The following is a 19,332-nucleotide window of genomic DNA, read 5'->3' as shown; positions in this document are numbered from 1 at the left end:
TCCAGCAGTGTATTATTTTCCACAGTAAAAAGTTTCTAAAAGAATTTAAGGACGTGAAAAAGTTTTTATAGACAGTTTGTTTGTTTTTTATAGACAGCCACTTAAGTCAGCCAGTAGTTTATCTGCCCATTGTGCTCAAATGTTAACAACAGATATATTAGCTAGATACAGATCATTCAATAAAAAGTATTCTATTGCAGAGTCATTATGACTCGTTCAGTGTTAACAGAAATTGAGAAGTACTTTGCCATGTTTATCACTGAAAACACAACAGCAAGATTGAACAGTAGGAAATGTATAGCATGGATAACTCTTGGGAGTGAAGTATCTTGTGTCAGGAAGAGATACTGATATCTAACTCACAGCACTGGCAGTAGTCAAGAACTGCAGGTTGAGGCTGTGTTAATTTTGTGAGTGGAGAATGTGTTGTAAAGGTAACTCCCATCTGCACAATTCAGAAAAGCTAGCTGTGGAGGGGAGAATTCAGATGGTTCTGGTTGTGAAGCAACCATTGAAATAAAGCGTGTTATGTTCACTTGAATGTTGTGCCACAGTGTGGTCTACTTTGATCCCGGCCACAGTTTGGTAGTGGCCGTTCATCCTGGCGGACAGCTGGTTGGTTGTGATGCCAATATAAAAAGCTGTGCAACGATTGCAGCAGAGCTGATGAATGACATGGCTATTTTCACAGGTGACCTGGCCCTCTGGTGGGGTAGGAGAAGCTCGTGACAGGACTGGATTAGGAAGTGCTGGGTGGATGGGTTGGGCAGGTCTTGCATGGGATATATGATCCCTATGGGGAAAGAGTTGGGGTTAGATGTGGCATCAACTTCATTTGAGCAGTTACCAGAAAGCGCCAGACAACAGGCTGTACTGCGAATGCGCAGCTACGATGACGTAGGCAGCCCGTGCTTGGTGCTTGCTGCTTGCTCTGCTCATACGCTTTTCGTCGCATTTCTGGTGGGATTTCGTGCATGGTGGGATATCACGTGACCATGTGCAGCCCTGCGGCATGTTGTTGACGGGACATACGGAGTTGTACTTAAAGCAGTTGTTTTATCATATCCCACACAGATAAAGGATGCAAATAAGGCAGCAGTTCTTAGCAAAATATCATTTCAAAATTAGACTCCACAGTTCGAACTACCATAAAATTTTGCTAAGGGGTGATTTAGACAGATTTTTAAATTCATACTCTGCAATATTGTTATGTAGCATTTCCAACAGGTTTACATCTACACAGCACTGCAAAAAGCTAGTAGGATGGAATACAAATTTCTTGCAAAAAAAAAGAAAGAAAAATAAAAAATGTGACAGTTTCTTGTGTAGCATACACCAGAATAAAGGACAATAAATTTCGTGACTATTTCAAAATGTGATAAAATTAACATGGTGGTCTGTGAGGCAAAGAAACTGTAAAACTGATAGTTTATATTCTACTCTAGCAATAAATATAAACCCATTCGGGGAGTTAAAATGATAAAACATGGTATGCTGCCACTCTAAAATTTAGCATAGAATGGCATTCTATAAATTTAAGACGTAAATACAAATTAAGAAATAACTTCAGGCCTAGAGGAAGTGCTAGACAAGTACATTATGATCCAAAAACACTTTCACAGAAGGCAAATTTGTAAAATTGTGCTACAGCTGCCATTATGTTTGAAAGAAAATGTTGAGTTCAAAACTACTGACCAAATTTGCCTACTTACTCAGCTTCAAGTCAATGTTTACGTATGTTCGTACGTATAAAGCATAAAAGATCTTACAGTGTCATAAAAGGAATAGGGCATCTGAGACTATTCCAGCAGCATCGGAATTTCATAAACCATACTAAAATGCTTCATTCCGCTTTGCACACTTCTGTGTCCTGATGTACTCTGAAGATTCAGCTTTTCATGTGCTTTTTGTGATACTAATTTTCTTGAAGGTCCAGTACTGTATTCTCATGTTTGGTTCTTTATTATTGTGTAATGTCATTTGTCCCAGAAAATGAAAATTTGCACTTTAAATTGAACGAGGTTGAAAGTAGCTAATAGTGCGGAATAAAACATTTCGTTTCAAATACAGTAACTGCCTCAGTGGAAAAAAATTAATTGAAGCAAATTTCTCTATAAAACAGATAGAAATAGCTTCATTAAGACATTAATGGTTGATTGCTGAAAACGTGGAAATAATATAAAGTCATAAAATTGAAACTACTAACTTATTTTGGTCTTTCATGGTTATAAGAATGTATATTAATTCACTTGATGGCTCTGGGCCACAGAAATCCGTTTTGATTTCATTTGACGTGAGGGCTGTAAACGAAGACACGAAACATATACACGAGTCACGTGGGGAACGACCCCACCACTATCACTCAGCTTGTTCTGTGCATGTGCGAATCTGGCAGCTTGGGCGCGCCAGAAAAAATTTTCTGGGTAGCTTCTGGCTACTTGCTGCTACTGCTCATACAGCAAACAGCCACACTCAAAGTAGCCAGAAGCTTTGGAGTTTGGGTGGGCGATACAACACTACTTTAGGAGGGGTAGGAAGGATATGGGGTAGGATGTCACTCATTTCACGGCATGACGATACGTAATCAAAGCCGTGGTGAAGGATGTGGTTCAGTCGTTCCAGTCCAGGGTGGTGCTAGGTGATGAAGAGGACTGGTTCTTGCGGGTGGTGGGAGGATTGGGGGTGGGAAATGGCACAGAAAATCTGCTTGCAGGCTAGGGCTGTGGGAGGGGGATAGTGCCTGTCCGTGGAAACCTTGAGACCTTCAACATACTGGGAAAGGGAGTTATTTTCACAACTTGTATGCCGTCCCTGGTTGGCCAGGCTGTATGGAAGGGATGGCCGATGGTGTTAGTGGTAGGAGAGTTTAATGTGGACAGAGATATGGATGGAGCCCTCTGATAGGGGGTTGTCAACATAGAATCAGGTAGGATACTGGATTGAGGACCAGGTGAAGCAGATAGGAAAGAAAGTGTCGAGGTTGCGAAGGAATTAGGATGGGGTGTCTTGGCCGCGAGTTGGTGTCGTATTCCGGGAGGAGATAGTGATCGTGTGCACGTGAGGTCTGTTTGCTTGTATGGAGGTGGGTGGTTTTCTTTCTAAAGATGGCTTTGACCAGTAGCTATCGGTAACTTTCTTCTCATTTTGCTCCTCTGCTACTCACTGTGTCATATGTACAGTGAGTAGCAATCTGTACATTTCATAATTATTGATATTGCAACATGGGCTCTGAATTGTGGGAATTGGAGTTAGGATAAGGGTAAAACTAATTAATCTCCGTTCAGCAAGCTGTGACCTTGGAGGCTTCTCCCACTGTGTTGACCTGATGGCAAGTGTGTTGGCTTTTCTTGCATTTTTTCCTCTCTGTCTTGTGTTTAGGAAGTACCTTCTGAATCAGGACACAAACTAAATAAATAGTTTATTTTCATTGAACAATAGCAGATGAGTAGCAACTCTGTAGTAAAATTGCGGAGACGTGCATCCTGTTGCAAAGTAGCACATTTCTTACTGTGAGGGAAGATCGGAAAGTTAGTGCTCAATAATTTTATTACTGAAAAGTGTAATAGGTAACAAGACAGAAAAATCACAAGTGAACTTAAATCTTTTACCTATTTTTTTACAGTCACCAACATTCTCAACACATTTCTCCCATTGTGCTACCAGTTTCAGTATGCCCTGTTTGTTGAAGTAAGTTTGGTTGGCATATAGCCTTTTACAGACTGCCAACTTTGTGTCCGCTTTCGCAGCGTTGGCCGGCCAAGAGTTTCTTCGTGGGACCAAACAGTTGAAAGCACGAGGTTGTGAGGTCTGCACTGTATGGTGGATGCTGGTGCACCTCCCTCCTAGCTTTAGTGATTTTATCATGAACAGGAGCAGCAACATAGAGGTATTGTTGCGAAGTAGTTTGACAGTGTCAGCATTAATGTTATGTCTTCTGTCAGGAAGGATATGACAAAATTTAAGCAAAGTTTTAATGTATAGGCTGTAGCATTCACAGTGATCCCGCGTTCACCAAAACCCCTCAGTCACGCACCATACAAATCCCAGAACACTGTCATAAGCACTTTTCCTAGCAGATGGGGTCCAGTTTGAATCTTTTTCAAGACAGCATGTTTTCACCTCGAAGAGGTGTGCTCGCTTTCTGGTGTGTAGTGGTATGCCCATGACTCGTCACCAGTGATGATTCCTTTCAGAAAGTTAGGCCCTTCTGTGGCATCCATTAAGTTATCCAAGCTTGTCATCATTCACTTTCTCTTGTGGTTGTCTTTCAGGTTCTTAGGCACCCAACGAGCAGTAACTTTACGAAATTTTAACTTCTTGGGAACAGTATTGTACACCACACCGTAGGAGATGTTAGACCGCTGCGACAGTGTCAACAGTTGCACACGTGGGGTTGCAGCTGTTACTGGCCGCCTGGAGTCTGGCAAATCACAAAGGTTCACAGGGCTCACTGGAAAGGGTGCACACAATCTGGAGACATTGCTACAGTCCGTGCAGTCGTCTCCATATACGCCATGCACATCCTTGTGAATTTAACTCTATTTATGCCATCTGACCCACATTTGTTCTTTCTGTTCTTTAAAAGTTGACAACAGTCACATGCGTGCTAAGTTTGTTTTGTAGTTCGGGCATCGCTTCCTAGAGCTGCACACAAAAACAAAATACATTAAGACTGTAATAATCCAGTATAACAGATTGTCAGGCAGGCATCAGAAATTTTCCCATGTTTTTAGCTCGGTGCTGTTGGTGGTCGTACACACACACCTTCGCGAAATGCCGGTATCCACAAATGAAGCAGCTAACGAAAATATAGATATTGGAAAAAGAGGTGACTGGCAATGTGGTATTAGAGACTGTTTTCAGCGCAACGGAGGCACTGAGTGTGACAGATAAAGAAACACCTACGTCTCTTGCACTGAGGCTTCGAAAGCTTTACACACTTTGTGGAATTCACTGGCAGTAGGCAACAGTAGAAAACTTATGAAGTTATGTATGTGCACATTATAAAAATAATAGTCGGAAAAGATCTGTCCGAGAGACGAGTTCACATTTCTACAATGTGCCAGTGGGCTCGGAAGGAAATCTCAGCTGAACTATCAGTGGTAGATACCTGTCCGACATAATCCACAAACTTGACTGCCTCAGATACATATGTTATACATATGTTATACATAATGACAGTGATTCCAATCAAACAGCACCAAAGTTTACGTACTAATTTTTATTGATTAGCTTCTTGTTGATGTTTTAAAGTTAGTGCTACTTATTTTATTTTGTAGCAGGCATAAAAAGATTTATGCTTATTAAGGAACTTTGAACCTTAAACTGCAGTGCAGTATTAGACTGTTTTCGTCTTTACAGAAAAGTAATACATTTTAATGTTTTTGCTAGCATAATTTCTGCTGTTAATAAATGACGGATACTTGTTTTGTACCTTAAAACTGTAGGTTTTGCATATATCCCTATTTACAACTTGTTGTGGAAGCAAGATGGTAGTTGTGAGACTCGAGGAAGCACAAAAGGCAGGCAATGGTTGAGGAGGTAGTGAGACAGGGTTATAGCTTCTCTCTGATGGTATCCAAACAGTAGAAATTCAGGCTGGAATCTCAGCAATATTAGGAAGTGGATAGGTTGCTGCTCTCCTTAAGGATGACCTGCTGAGTTGCAGGCAGGCACAGTGGAAAAAATTGTTGCACATTATAGCTTTTGTCCAAAGCCTTCTTCAGCAAAGAAAACTCGTGCACACGTTCAAACGGGCAAGCATACCTCAAGAGCGGATTGCAGTGGGAGCTACTGGAGGTAGTTTTGTTTTCTCTCTCTCTCTCTCTCTCTCTCTCTCTCTCTCTCTCTCTCTCTCTCTCTCTCTCTCTCTCTGTGTGTGTGTGTGTGTGTGTGTGTGTGTGTGTGTGTGTGTGTGTGTGTGTGTGTGTGTGTAACTCAATGGGTCATCTTTATGGTGAGCAGCAATCTGTCCTTTTTCTGATATTATTCTGAAGGGGAGGGATTGCTGTTTGCCACTGGCATTGTTATTCTCTCGGACAACAAAGGACTTGGAAGAGCAGTTGAACAGAATGGACAGTGTTTTGAAAGGAGAATAGGTAGTCTTTTCTGAAAATGTTTGTCTGGAGGCTAGCCTTAAATGGAAACAATACATGGGCTATACACAGTTTAGACAAGAAGAGAATAGAATTTGGTGCTACAGAAAAATACTGAAAATTAGATGGGTAGATCCAGTAACTAAGGAGGTACTGAATGGAATTGGGAAGGAGAGAGATTTGTGACACAACCTCACTAGAAGAAGGGATTAGTCGGTGTGACATATTCTGAAGCAGCAAAGGGTCACCAGTTTAGTATTGGAGGGAAATGTGCAAGAGAAAAATGATACAGGGCGACAGAGAGATGAATACAGTTAGCAGATTATAAATCCACGTAAGTGGAAGTAGTTATTCAGAGCTGAAGCGTCTTGCACAGGATAGAACAGCATGGAGAGCTACATCAAATTAAGTCATCTGGCTGGAGATCACAGGAATTCCAAAATCACGCTTTTTTGAAAAGTAATCAGTGCGCCGGTGACTTTAAGCAGCATACTCCTATTGAATACATGTTGCAATAAGAAAAGCCTTTAACAAATGATATGACCCTACCAGTCATTTTGCTGTAACTTTGTGTACAAAGAATTTTGGAGAAATCCTGACTGTATGTCAGTTTTTTTTAAACAGCACATTAAATATGGTTTTCAACTGTAGACAATGTTATCCTATATGGCATTTTCTAAGTTCTGCTTGTGATACAGAAAACAATCTTGCATCTCCTTGGCCACCTTACTCACCTTGCCACAAAAATCGGCCACATCTGATTACGGCTTTCACTCTCGGTAGTGCCCCTCTCCGTGAAATTCCTGTTTTTGTGTTGGAAAAGTGATGTCTACATTGGCTTTCGTGTCCATTGCAAGGATAGCTTTAAGCGTGTGCCTGTGCTAGCTTTAATCACATGTACTGTATTGTAGCGTCCTGACACTTGCGGTTTTCTGCATGCTGTCGGTAGCGGGTCCTGCTCCCACGGCCGCCAATGTGACGGAGATGGGGAACGCGGCTGGGAACGTGACGACGATCTCGGCAACCTCCGCGACCAACGTGAGCAGCAGCAGCACCGTGGCGTCCGGCGCACCCCCCGCGCCCACGGCGGCCACTGCCGTCTCCGGCGCCCGCAGTGGCGACGGTGGCGCGACGTCAGCCCAGAGCTCAGTGCCCACCGCGATCCTGCCGACGCAGACGTCGACAGCGACGGCGGCAGCGGCTGCAGGTGCGGCAGGTCTTCCTGTCCCGGCGACCGGCGGCCAGCCCCCAAGAGACATTTCAGGCACCGTTACGGAGACAGAGGCGGCTACGAGTGCAGACGACAGCAACGACCCGGACCGCTACCCACAGATCTTCACCAACCAGACCTTCAAGAGCCACAACATCAGCCGCACCGACGAGGTACGAATCTGCTTGTCAATTGGACATCTGTCCCGAAAGCGGGGCCTATTTAAATGTTCTGGTCAGGAGTGATGACTGCCTGAATAGGAGGATGGAGAAGGGATTGTGTCTGACAGTCGAGTAGTGTTGGAAACTGATGGGAAAAATTGCGTTGGTTGGGTTAGATAGTGAAAGTTGGCAAAAAGTTAATTTGTTTGGGGTAGATGGGTTTAGTGGTGGGGTCTGATGAAAACGTGATTGGTTTATTAATGGAAGAAGCTTATGAAAATTAGTTTGTGCGGGTGGGTCATGGAAGTTGATAAGTATGGTTGCTCTCTGGTGGTGGAATGTGGCGAAGTATTGGAGTGGAAGAGCGAGGTCATTGAAAGCTGACAAAAATTTGGGTTGGTTTGTCCTGGTGTAATTGGAAGCTGATGAATTGGTTTAGTCATGTGGAATTGTAGAAAGCTGATTAAAAGTTGAGTCAGGTAAATTGAGAGGGAGCTGATGAAAAGTCAGCTAAATAGGATGAGAAATGATCAAGGCTTTCTTGTATAAAGACACGAGAGTTAGCTGTGCTGCCAGTCTGTTTCTTCCACAATAAAAATGGAGATCTCACGGCCATAAGCCAATAATAATGATACAGAGCGACGTTTTTTCTGAAATGGCCAGTTTATGTTCAGACACTGTTCAGAAAACTGTATTTACCTCTCTTTAACCATTTTTAATCTTTGATTTGTTTTGTTTGCTGATCATAAAGTCATTAACGTTAACAGACCCACGTAAAAACTTCTAAGAGATTGTTCCACAACTTCATTGTTAATTTGTGTGATCTCCTTTATGGTATTGGTAATTGTACATCATTTTAGTCTTAATGTAATTCACTTTGAGGTCTACTTTAAAATTCACCGTACTAAATTTAAGCTATGAATGAAAGATTGTCTTTTCTAGAACCAAAGAGGACAATGTTGTTATCAAACACACACATTGTCCATATATGTGTGGCTACCGTATATTCGTACTCCTTTTTGCCGCTTCAAAAGACCAAAAAGTTGGTGCATGGGTGTAGGGCCGTAGATGATAGCCATTTTTACACTTGATTCCTCATTGAACTGTGAAATGTCCACAGTTCTGATGGAGTCAAATGGTTGTCGTAGAACTGATATCTATAGATTCATCAGTACACTAACACAGGTTGAATCATTGGTCAGTACAGATTTTGTTGAAACAGTCAAAAGCTTATCAGAAGTGTATCAGTGCCAACTGAAGCTAATTTTGTACATCACGCTGGAATTCTGTGATTTTGGTAATGACTTTCAGATTACACTTCGTGTTGGATCCATGTATGCTTGATTAAAATACAATGGTTTTTATTGTGTGTAGTTGGTGATGAATGTAGTGAGTGTGTCACTCATTATGGAGAGTAGGCAGATGGATATGTAATTTGTGCGTTGTTCTCCTTGACAAGAAAGAAGACAGACAACTGCAGGATATTCCCATTTTGGGTAACTGACTTCTTTTGCAAACATCCTTCAAACAGTTTTGTAGCTCATGTCCTGTTACTTTGCTTCTTGCTTCAACTATTTATGTTGTAGGGCTTAGAATCCCTAGGCACCTTTTCGTTCTTCATACTGAAAGTAGTTTGTGACATTACTGCCTCAACTGTCAACTTCATTTTGTGTCCAGTAGATGACATGTGAGGAGCTACTTAAACAATTTTAATAACGAAGGTGACAATGCTCAAGTTAATTTCCAGTGAAAGTATGTGTATTGTCTTTTTTTGATTGCACTGCAGGTCACAAATTACTTTACTAGTAACAAATTAGTCAGTAATACAAAAACACTTAGTCTCATATTGGACTGGCTGTACTGTTTCTGAATAGTGACTGAATCTTATTCAATGACAAATTAATCAGGGCCCCCTGTGACATTATTCACCACACCTATTCAAAGACTTGTGTAGGAAGGTGTTTAGAAAATGGTAAAATACAGAGGTTTTTTCTTTTTCAATGTATGACATCCCATTAAGAATACGTAAGTATATTAAAGTGTCATACACTGTGGTTACAATTTTTATATAACCAAGACAAACAAGAGAATTGCTTGGGATTTCCAGCAGTAGTTACATTGTTTTTAGGCATAGAATTTCTAGATATATTGACATGTGTGTACACATTTTTGGTCTCTGTGCATTTGTAAACAAAATTGAAGTAGGTCAGAATATCCAAATGTAAAGGTGTAACATTACCACATACAAGGAAATTCCATGATATCAACTTTCTAGGATAATGTGGAAGAGTAAATGTATCAATCTGAGGTAAGGGGTCCTGTACTGGAAACGACAGCCGAAAGTTATAAGCGAAAAATTTTTTTATGCCTCTGATGGTGCAGTACATGCACTCGTATTGTCGTTGCTAAGGTTGTAGGGTAGACAGCTTCCAAAGGTGCTAGTATGGTCAAAAATGAGGAAGTCCAGTAAACATGAGCTCTAAAGCATCTTCTGTAAGAGTATGAATACTTGCTGAGCTTTGCTACTCTGAAACACACATCGTGTACTGCCCATGTTACATTCTTTTTCTTGTTTTGGTCCATACTAACACCTCAGAAAAGTGCCTGTTCACAGTTTTAGCTACTACAGTACCGGTATGTGTATTCCACTATAAGAGGTATCGGAACGATTTTCGTTTAAAACTTCTGACCCAGTCTGTTCTGGATCAGGGTCTTGTACCTCAAATTTATTGATTTACCCTTGTCCATTTCCAAAAATTTGTGTCGTCATTGTGGAATCGTAGATAGAAGCTGATACTTCTTAGAAGATACAAAGATCTTGTATTTGCACTTTGATGTCATTTCCAAAACAAATTATTTCTGCAAATATCAAATGTTACCTTACGTTGTTAAAAGGTTGTAAGCTATAAATTCTTGCTTCTTAAGGACTAAATAAATTTTGTAAACATGGAAACAAACAATTCCATAAATTTCTTAACTGGCAATTGTTAATGTACAACATGAACCCAACTTTCACATGTGGTAGAAACGAATCTACATTGATCCCAAACGGCTGAAAGCAAGGGGAAACTACAGCCGTAATTTTTCCCGAGGACATGCAGCTTTACTGTATGATTAAATGATGATGGCATCCTCTTGGGTAAAATATTCCGGAGGTAAAATAGTCCCCCATTCGGATCTCCGGGCGGGGACTACTCAGGAGGATGTCGTTATCAGGAGAAAGAAAACTGGCGTTCTACGGATCGGAGCGTGGAATGTCAGATCGCTTAATCGGGCAGGTAGGTTAGAAAATTTAAAAAGGGAAATGGATAGGTTAAAGTTAGATATAGTGGGAATTAGTGAAGTTATGTGGCAGGAGGAACAAGACTTCTGGTCAGGTGGCTACAGGGTTATAAACACAAAATCAAATAGGGGTAATGCAGGAGTAGGTTTAATAATGAATAGGAAAATAGGAATGCGGGTAAGCTACTACAAACAGCATAGTGAACGCATTATTGTGGCCAAGATAGATACGAAGCCCACACCTACTACAGTAGTACAAGTTTATATGCCAACTAGCTCTGCAGATGATGAAGAAATTGAAGAAATGTACGATGAAATAAAAGAAATTATTCAGATAGTGAAGGGAGACGAAAATTTAATAGTAATGGGTGACTGGAATTCGAGTGTAGGAAAAGGGAGAGAAGGAAACATAGTAGGTGAATATGGATTGGGGCTAAGAAATGAAAGAGGAAGCCGCCTAGTAGAATTTTGCACAGAGCACAACTTAATCATAGCTAACACTTGGTTTAAGAATCACGAAAGAAGGTTGTATACGTGGAAGAACCCTGGAGATACTAAAAGGTATCAGATAGATTATATAATGGTAAGACAGAGATTTAGGAACCAGGTTTTAAGTTGTAAGACATTTCCAGGGGCAGATGTGGACTCTGACCACAATCTATTGGTTATGACCTGTAGATTAAAACTGAAGAAACTGCAAAAATGTGGGAAATTAAGGAGATGGGACCTGGATAAACTGAAAGAACCAGAGGTTGTACAGAGTTTCAGGGAGAGCATAAGGGAACAATTGACAGGAATAGGGGAAAGAAATACAGCAGAAGAAGAATGGGTAGCTCTGAGGGATGTAGTAGTGAAGGCAGCAGAGGATAAAGTAGGTACAAAGACGAGGGCTGCTAGAAATCCTTGGGTAACAGAAGAAATATTGAATTTAATTGATGAAAGGAGAAAATATAAAAATGCAGTAAATGAAGCAGGCAAAAAGGAATACAAACGTCTCAAAAATGAGATAGACAGGAAGTACAAAATGGCTAAACAGGGATGGCTAGAGGACAAATGTAAGGATGTAGAAGCTTATCTCACTAGGGGTAAGATAGATATTGCCTACAGGAAAATTAAAGAGACGTTTGGAGAGAAGAGAACCACGTGTATGAATATCAGCCCAGTTCTAAGCAAAGAAGGGAAGGCAGAAAGGTGGAAGGAGTATATAGAAGGTTTATACAAGAGCGATGTACTTGAGGACAATATTATGGAAATAGAAGAGGATGTAGATGAAGACGAAATGGGAGATACGATACTGCGTGAAGAGTTTGACAGAGCACTGAAAGACCTGAGTCGAAACAAGGCCCCCGGAGTAGACAACATTCCATTAGAACTACTGACGGCCTTGGGAGAGCCAGTAATGACAAAACTCTACCAGCTGGTGAGCAAGATGTATGAGACAGGCGAAATACCCTCAGACTTCAAGAAGAATATAATAATTCCAATCCCAAAGAAAGCAGGTGCTGACAGATGTGAAAATTACCGAACTATCAGTTTAATAAGCCACGGCTGCAAAATACTAACGCGAATTCTTTACAGACGAATGGAAAAACTGATAGATGCAGACCTCGGGGAAGATCAGTTTGGATTCCGTCGAAATGTTGGAACACGTGAGGCAATACTGACCTTACGACTTATCTTAGAAGAAAGATTAAGAAAAGGCAAACCTACGTTTCTAGCATTTGTAGACTTAGAGAAAGCTTTTGACAATGTTGACTGGAATACTCTTTTTCAAATTCTAAAGGTGGCAGGGGTAAAATACAGGGAGCGAAAGGCTATTTATAATTTGTACAGAAACCAGATGGCAGTAATAAGAGTCGAGGGGCATGAAAGGGAAGCAGTGGTTGGGAAAGGAGTGAGACAGGGTTGTAGCCTCTCCCCGATGTTATTCAATCTGTATATTGAGCAAGCAGTAAAGGAAACAAAAGAAAAATTTGGAGTAGGTATTAAAATTCATGGAGACGAAGTAAAAACTTTGAGGTTCGCCGATGACATTGTAATTCTGTCAGAGACGGCAAAGGACTTGGAACAGCAGTTGAACGGAATGGACAGTGTCTTGAAAGAAGGATATAAGATGAACATTAACAAAAGCAAAACGAGGATAATGGAATGTAGTCAAATTAAATCGGGTGATGCTGAGGGAATTAGATTAGGAAATGAGGCACTTAAAGTAGTAAAGGAGTTTTGCTGTTTAGGAAGTAAAATAACTGATGATGGTCGAAGTAGAGAGGATATAAAATGTAGACTGGCAATGGCAAGGAAAGCGTTTCTGAAGAAGAGAAATTTGTTAACATCGAATATAGATTTATGTATCAGGAAGTCGTTTCTGAAAGTATTTGTTTGGAGTGTAGCCATGTATGGAAGTGAAACATGGACGATAACTAGTTTGGACAAGAAGAGAATAGAAGCTTTCGAAATGTGGTGCTACAGAAGAATACTGAAGATAAGGTGGATAGATCACGTAACTAATGAGGAGGTATTGAATAGGATTGGGGAGAAGAGAAGTTTGTGGCACAACTTGACTAGAAGAAGGGATCGGTTGGTAGGACATGTTTTGAGGCATCAAGGGATCACAAATTTAGCATTGGAGGGCAGCGTGGAGGGTAAAAATCGTAGAGGGAGACCGAGAGATGAGTACACCAAGCAGATTCAGAAGGATGTAGGTTGCAGTAGGTACTGGGAGATGAAGCAGCTTGCACAGGATAGAGTAGCATGGAGAGCTGCATCAAACCAGTCTCAGGACTGAAGACAACAACAACAACAACAACACTTACATGGAGAGAGTGATTCTGAAAACAAGTTAAATGAACAAAATTACTCTAACAGTCACTGCTTTTTAAGGAGTTTCAAAATTTTATTATTTTTTCCTAAAGAAGCAAGAATTTAATCGTTAAGAATTTTCTTACAACATAATGTCACATCTGACGTGCCCAAATATTTTTTTGCCCTGCGAATGTCATCTATGTACCAATAATAATATATCATACTGATATCTAAATATATTTTGACTTGGTTGAAACTCGTTTACATATGTACTGAGAGATAAAAAGTCGGCATGCTTATAAAATTTCAGTGCTTAAAAACTATATAATTACAGCTGGAAACAGTAAATAACTTTTTGCTTCTGTCTTAGTTATATAAAAATTGTAGTCACACATATACCATCTTGACATATACATATATATTCTTAGCCAAACCAGTAGTAACCTTGTTTTTAGAAAAAGACAGACAAACAAGTAACTGAAGACAGGACTCGAAATACTCCGTTTTGGAATAAAAAAGTTGTAATTAGTGACTCAAGATGGCTCTTTTTGTTGTTTGTTGTTGTTTGTTGTTGTTTGTTGTTGTTTGTTGTTGTTTGTTGTTGTTTGTTGTTGTTTGTTGTTGTTGTTATGGCAGAGATATTACACATTCAGTACTAATATAAAATACAGAAATGTTAAATAATGCATGTACACTTCTGACCATTAAAATTACTTTCATGCTAGGTTCTGTTTTTATAAATGACTCTTTAGCCAACCACTTTTATCCCTGTTGTTCATTAAAGCCTGCAAAAAATCTTCCTTTATTTTTCTCATGTCTTTGTCCGCCATCGGCACGGTTAATGGGTGCCCCTTCCTGTCAACACCTTGTTACCCTCTGGTGTGGAATAAGTCTACGTTTACAATTTTCTCGCATATATTCCATAATGGAACTGAATAAAAGGTGGTCAAATCTATCTTGTAATTCTTCTCCTTTGGACCTACCTACTCTGTTCTGAAGAGCTGTGTTACATCAAACTACTTCTCCTGGGAGTTTTGACTGCACTATAAGGATTTTATCATCTGCAGCCAACTAAATGACAGAAGCCTTTCTTCAATTAAATTTTCATGATTTTTCTCTCCTCCTTATGTAGGTATATCTTATTCCATACGTAGGTACAGTATACATTATTCCTTACATAGGTATATCTTGGTACACAAGACAAGATCTCATCTTCTGCTGTACACTTCATTCAGGGTAACATAATTTCCATTGTTTTTATGACTTGCGGATTATTCATGCCTTGTGTTCCACGGTCATAGCGCATCTTCGGGCTGCACATTCAGAGGATAGGCAGCTACCCCTTCATCAAATGGTGCCGGGACTTGGGTGGCAGACTGGGGTGTGGGGAAACAGCCTAAAAACAGCATAAAGGCTGGTTTGCAAACTGACCCTCAATATGAGGGCTGGCACACCTCCCATCCCAGAACTAGTGCTTAGATATCCACAGCTACCTGTGGGGGCCCTCCAAGAAAGTTTGAGAAACTCGGGTTCTACATTCAAAATACTTCAGTAACTTAACACATTTCTGTGGTATAGAAATACCTTTTTGGATACAGAAAAACCACAGCTCACGGTCTAGTGGTCAACATCACAGCATCTAGATCGCGGAGTCCCTTGTTCCATTCCTGATCAGGTCAAAGATTTTCTTTGCTCGGGGCTGGTTGTTTGTGGTGTCCTGGTTGTTTTGTGGTGTCCTGGTTGTTTTGTGGTGTCCTGGTTGTTTTGTGGTGTCCTGGTTGTTTTGTGGTGTCCTGGTTGTTTTGTGGTGTCCTGGTTCCTTCACCTCACCTTCATCATAGATGTGCGAACCACCTAACAAAGGAACCTCCCCATCACACCCCCTTCAGATCTAGTTAGAAGTTGGCACAGTGGGTAGGCCTTCAAAAACTGAACACAGATCATTCGAGAAAACAGGAAGAAGTTGTGTGGAACTATGAAAAAAATAAGCAAAATATACAAACTGAGTAGTCCATGAGCAAGATAGGCAACATAAAGAGCAGTGTGACCTCAGCAGCGCCGTGGTCCTGTGGTTTAGCGTAAGCAGCTGCCGAACGAGAGGTCCTTGGTTCAAGTCTTCCCTCGAGTGAAAAGTTTACTTTCTTTATTTTCGCAAAGTTATTGTCCATTCGTTCGTTCATTGACGTTTCAGTTCACTGTAATATGTTTAGTGTCTGTTTTGCGACTGCACTGCAAAACCGTGTGATTAGTAGACAAAAGGACGTGCCTCTCCAATGGGAAGTGAAAATATTTCATAGCAAGATCATAGGTCAACCAATTCCTCCACAGGAAAACACGTCTGACATATTCTATATGACACTGGTGATGGCATGTGCGTCACATGACAGGAATATGTTGTCGACCAACCTAACTTCTACACTTGGCGAATGGGTAAAAAGATTCTTCTACCTTGCCCGATTTAGGTTTTCTCGTAGGTGTGATAATCACTCCCAAAAACGTGATGAAAACATAAGTGTTTGTCACATAAACTGCAACAAATGAATGCAACAGTTTCACAGTTTTCCCTGTGCTCCATCAAAATATATGTTTTTAATGTTTTTAAATTATTCCGTGTGTAGACCGTCAAATCCTGCATATGTCCAAGCAAATCTGAACATGTCCTGGAATTTTGGAGAGCGAAGTTGATTATGTGAGAGTGCCTGAACTTTGGTAATTGTCAGAAAATAAAAAAATTAAACTTTTGACTTGAGGGAAGACTTGAACCAAGGAACTCTCGTTCTGCAGCTGCTCACGCTAAACCGTGGGACCACGGCGCTCGTGAGCTCTTACTATCCTTGATGTTGCCTATCTTGTGCATTGACTACTCAGTTTGTATATTTTGCTTATTTTTTTCATAGTTCCACACAACTTTTTCCTGTTTTCTCGATTGATCTGTGTTCAGTTTTTCAGAGCCTATCCACTGTGCCAACTTATAACTAAAACTCAGAGGGATGCGATGGGGAGGTTCCCTTTTAAACAGTGTCAAATACACTAACAGGAAAAAAAATGCAGCACCGAAGAGTAATTAGAGTAATGAAACTTCAGAAATACAGTTGTCTAGGTAACATAGTTGAGTAACGTTGCGAGACTGTAGGTTAATGTAAGTGAATGTGAATTGCTGGTACATCAGTAGCTCGTGTAACCACCAGAGTGTTGAATGGAGGCCTGCACTGTCTTGTACAGGTGCCGGACGTCAATTTGTGGGGTGGAGCTGCATGCCTGTCTTAGGGACAGTTAGTGCTGTTTGTGTGTGATGGTGGAGATGTCATCCAACCGTGTCCCGTTTTTGCTAGGTTGGAGACAGATCTGGTGATTGAGCAGGCAACGTACTCTGAAGAAGAGTACATTGGCTTACAACAGAGGTGAGCATTATCCTGTTGGAAAAAAATACTGTGGGATGCTGTTCATGAATGGGAGTACAGCAGATTGATATACAGATTTGCAGTCGGTGTGCATGGCATAACCACGAGAGTGCTCCCACTGTCATGCAAAATAGCACCCTGGACAGTAACTCCAGGTGTAGTCCCAGTTTATCTAGCACCCGGTCTGGTTGGTTGCAAGCCCTCAACTTGGCCCCTCCTAAAAACACAAGACAATCACTGGCACCGAGGCAGAACCAGCTTCTATCAGAAAACACGACAGACCTCCACCGCGCCCTTCAGTGAGCTGTCGCTTGACACCACCAAAGTCTCAAATGGCGATGGTTTTGGGTCAGTGGAATGCACGTTATATGGTGTTTGGCTTTGAGTTGTCCTCGAAGCAACAGATTTGTAACAAATTGCTGTCACTCTGGCGCCAACTGCTGCTGCAGATGCATTACAGTGCGACAGGGCCACATGCCGAACGCGTGGCCTTCCCTTTGGTAGTGCCACATGGCTGTCTTCTTCCGACAGTAGATTCTCGTGACCACTTCTGGCAGCAGTCGTGTACAGTGACTATATTCCTGCCGCGTTTTTGTTATTTCGCAGAAGGAACATCCATCTTCTTGTAGCTTTATTACGAGACCCGATTTAAACTCGGTGAGGTGTTCATAGTAGCATCTGTGTTGCCTTAAAGGGATTCCTTACTAACATCAACTCACACCGCCATCCAATCTTAAAAGTAAATGATGAGCACAACGGTTAAGTGGATATTTAAAGCCAACCTCATTTACATCCTCCATAGCGCTGTTAGTGTCACTCTTATGCAAATGTGCAAAATTTGAATAGACATCATTTTTCAGACGTAGAAACAAGAGTTCCGACTTGGTCACACAGCACACAAGCCTCCTTGGTGATCTATCTCTCTCTCTCTCTCTCTCTCTCTCTCTCTCCCTCCCTCCCTCCCTCCCTCCCTCCCTCCCTCCCTCTCCCCCCCTCCCCTTTCCATCAGGTTAGAAAGACTTAGTCCAGGGAGTTCCACAATCCAAATTGTTGTTAGCTAGCCAATAATGCTAAAAGATCATTTCAGTTCACATAAAAGAAATGAGAAGGTGAAAATTAAAGCATTTATTTCAAGTCTTAGACCAAAAGGAACTATTCCACTTTCGAGACTCAAACTCGGGACCTGTCTCAGCAATATACTTTCTTTCAGGAGTGCAGGTTCTGCAAGGTTCGCAGGAGAGCTTCCGTAAAGTTTGGAACGTAAGAGAGATACTGGCAGAAGTGAAGCTGTGAGGGCGGGGCGTTAGCCGTGCTTCGGTAGCTCATTTGGTGGTAGAGCACTTGCCTGCGAAAGGCAAAGGTCCTGAGTTCGAGTCTCGGTCGGGCACACAGTTCTAATCTGCGAGGAAGTTTCATATCAGTGCACACTCCGCTACATAGTGAAAATCTCATTCTGTATTCCACTTTCCTTTGTTTTGGCCCCATACACCTCACCTCATATTTCATTGCTTCTGGAATGCTGTCTTTTTTCAGGTAGTTAATAAAAGCTGTTCAAGATTTGGAGATGGGAGGTACGTGGAGAAGCTACACAGTACACATGTTTACAGCAAGGCAAATAATTCTGTATGGGAAGATTTTGAACTGACCCTCATGTAGTAGCCCATTTAAAATGTGACCAGCTTTTGCTGCTGTGTTTTAGTTGCTTAACATGCTAATTGTCACATTTTGAGGTGTGTCACTCAGTTTTGAGTCCTACCATTTAAAATATCATCTGGGCTCTGTCATTACGTATTGACAAGCAATTTGTGACGTGTTCACCAATGAATAATGTAGTTGAAATGCAACAAAATGCATTTTTATGATATCAAACCACTGATAAAACTGACATGGATTTACTGCCCACAAAATTGATTAAAGACTGGCCAAATGTGGCTGCTAGCACCTGTCCTTACATAACATGCAGAAATTACAGATTTTTCTATGTATTGTTTAACTTGTACATAACTAAACTTACAGTTGAAATTTATATGCATTCATAAAACAGGTTAGATTATAACTTGAATGACTGTCACAACTTGTCTGAAGTCAGTATGACTAAATAATCCAGTTTTTACATTAAAATTGCTAAGAATGTTCCTAGTGTGTATTTACATTTGGTTCAACATACTTTGTGTTTGTAGTACAGTCTTTCCATGAATTTATTGCAGCTCTTTCACTTGCAGCTCTTGCACTTAATTTCTCAGTCATTTTCATAGATTCACAAAGCAAGCAAAGTAACAAAGGAAACTTCTGCACATATATAATTGTGTGTAAAGATTGCATATCATCTCCAAAATACATGGCACCATCCTGTGTTCTGTACCATCTTATTTAGCTACATT

At 40.9% G+C, this 19,332-nt stretch overlaps 1 protein-coding gene across 2 annotated transcripts in view; it reads left to right on the top strand.

The window, feature by feature from the left end:
* The window catches only part of LOC126295210 (plexin domain-containing protein 1), a 1,111,099-nt gene that overhangs the window by 1,041,594 nt on the left and 50,173 nt on the right, over positions 1–19,332 (top strand). For both annotated transcript variants that reach the window (XM_049987546.1, XM_049987549.1), the window contains one exon: positions 7,045–7,478. In XM_049987546.1, coding sequence (XP_049843503.1) covers positions 7,045–7,478 — 434 coding nt within the window. The remainder of the gene's footprint in view (positions 1–7,044; positions 7,479–19,332) is intronic.

Source organism: Schistocerca gregaria, chromosome 11 (genome assembly GCF_023897955.1).
Source record: "Schistocerca gregaria isolate iqSchGreg1 chromosome 11, iqSchGreg1.2, whole genome shotgun sequence".
NCBI lineage: Eukaryota > Metazoa > Arthropoda > Insecta > Orthoptera > Acrididae > Schistocerca > Schistocerca gregaria.
Note: the sequence above shows the minus strand (reverse complement) of the source record. Positions and strands in the feature narration are given on the sequence as shown.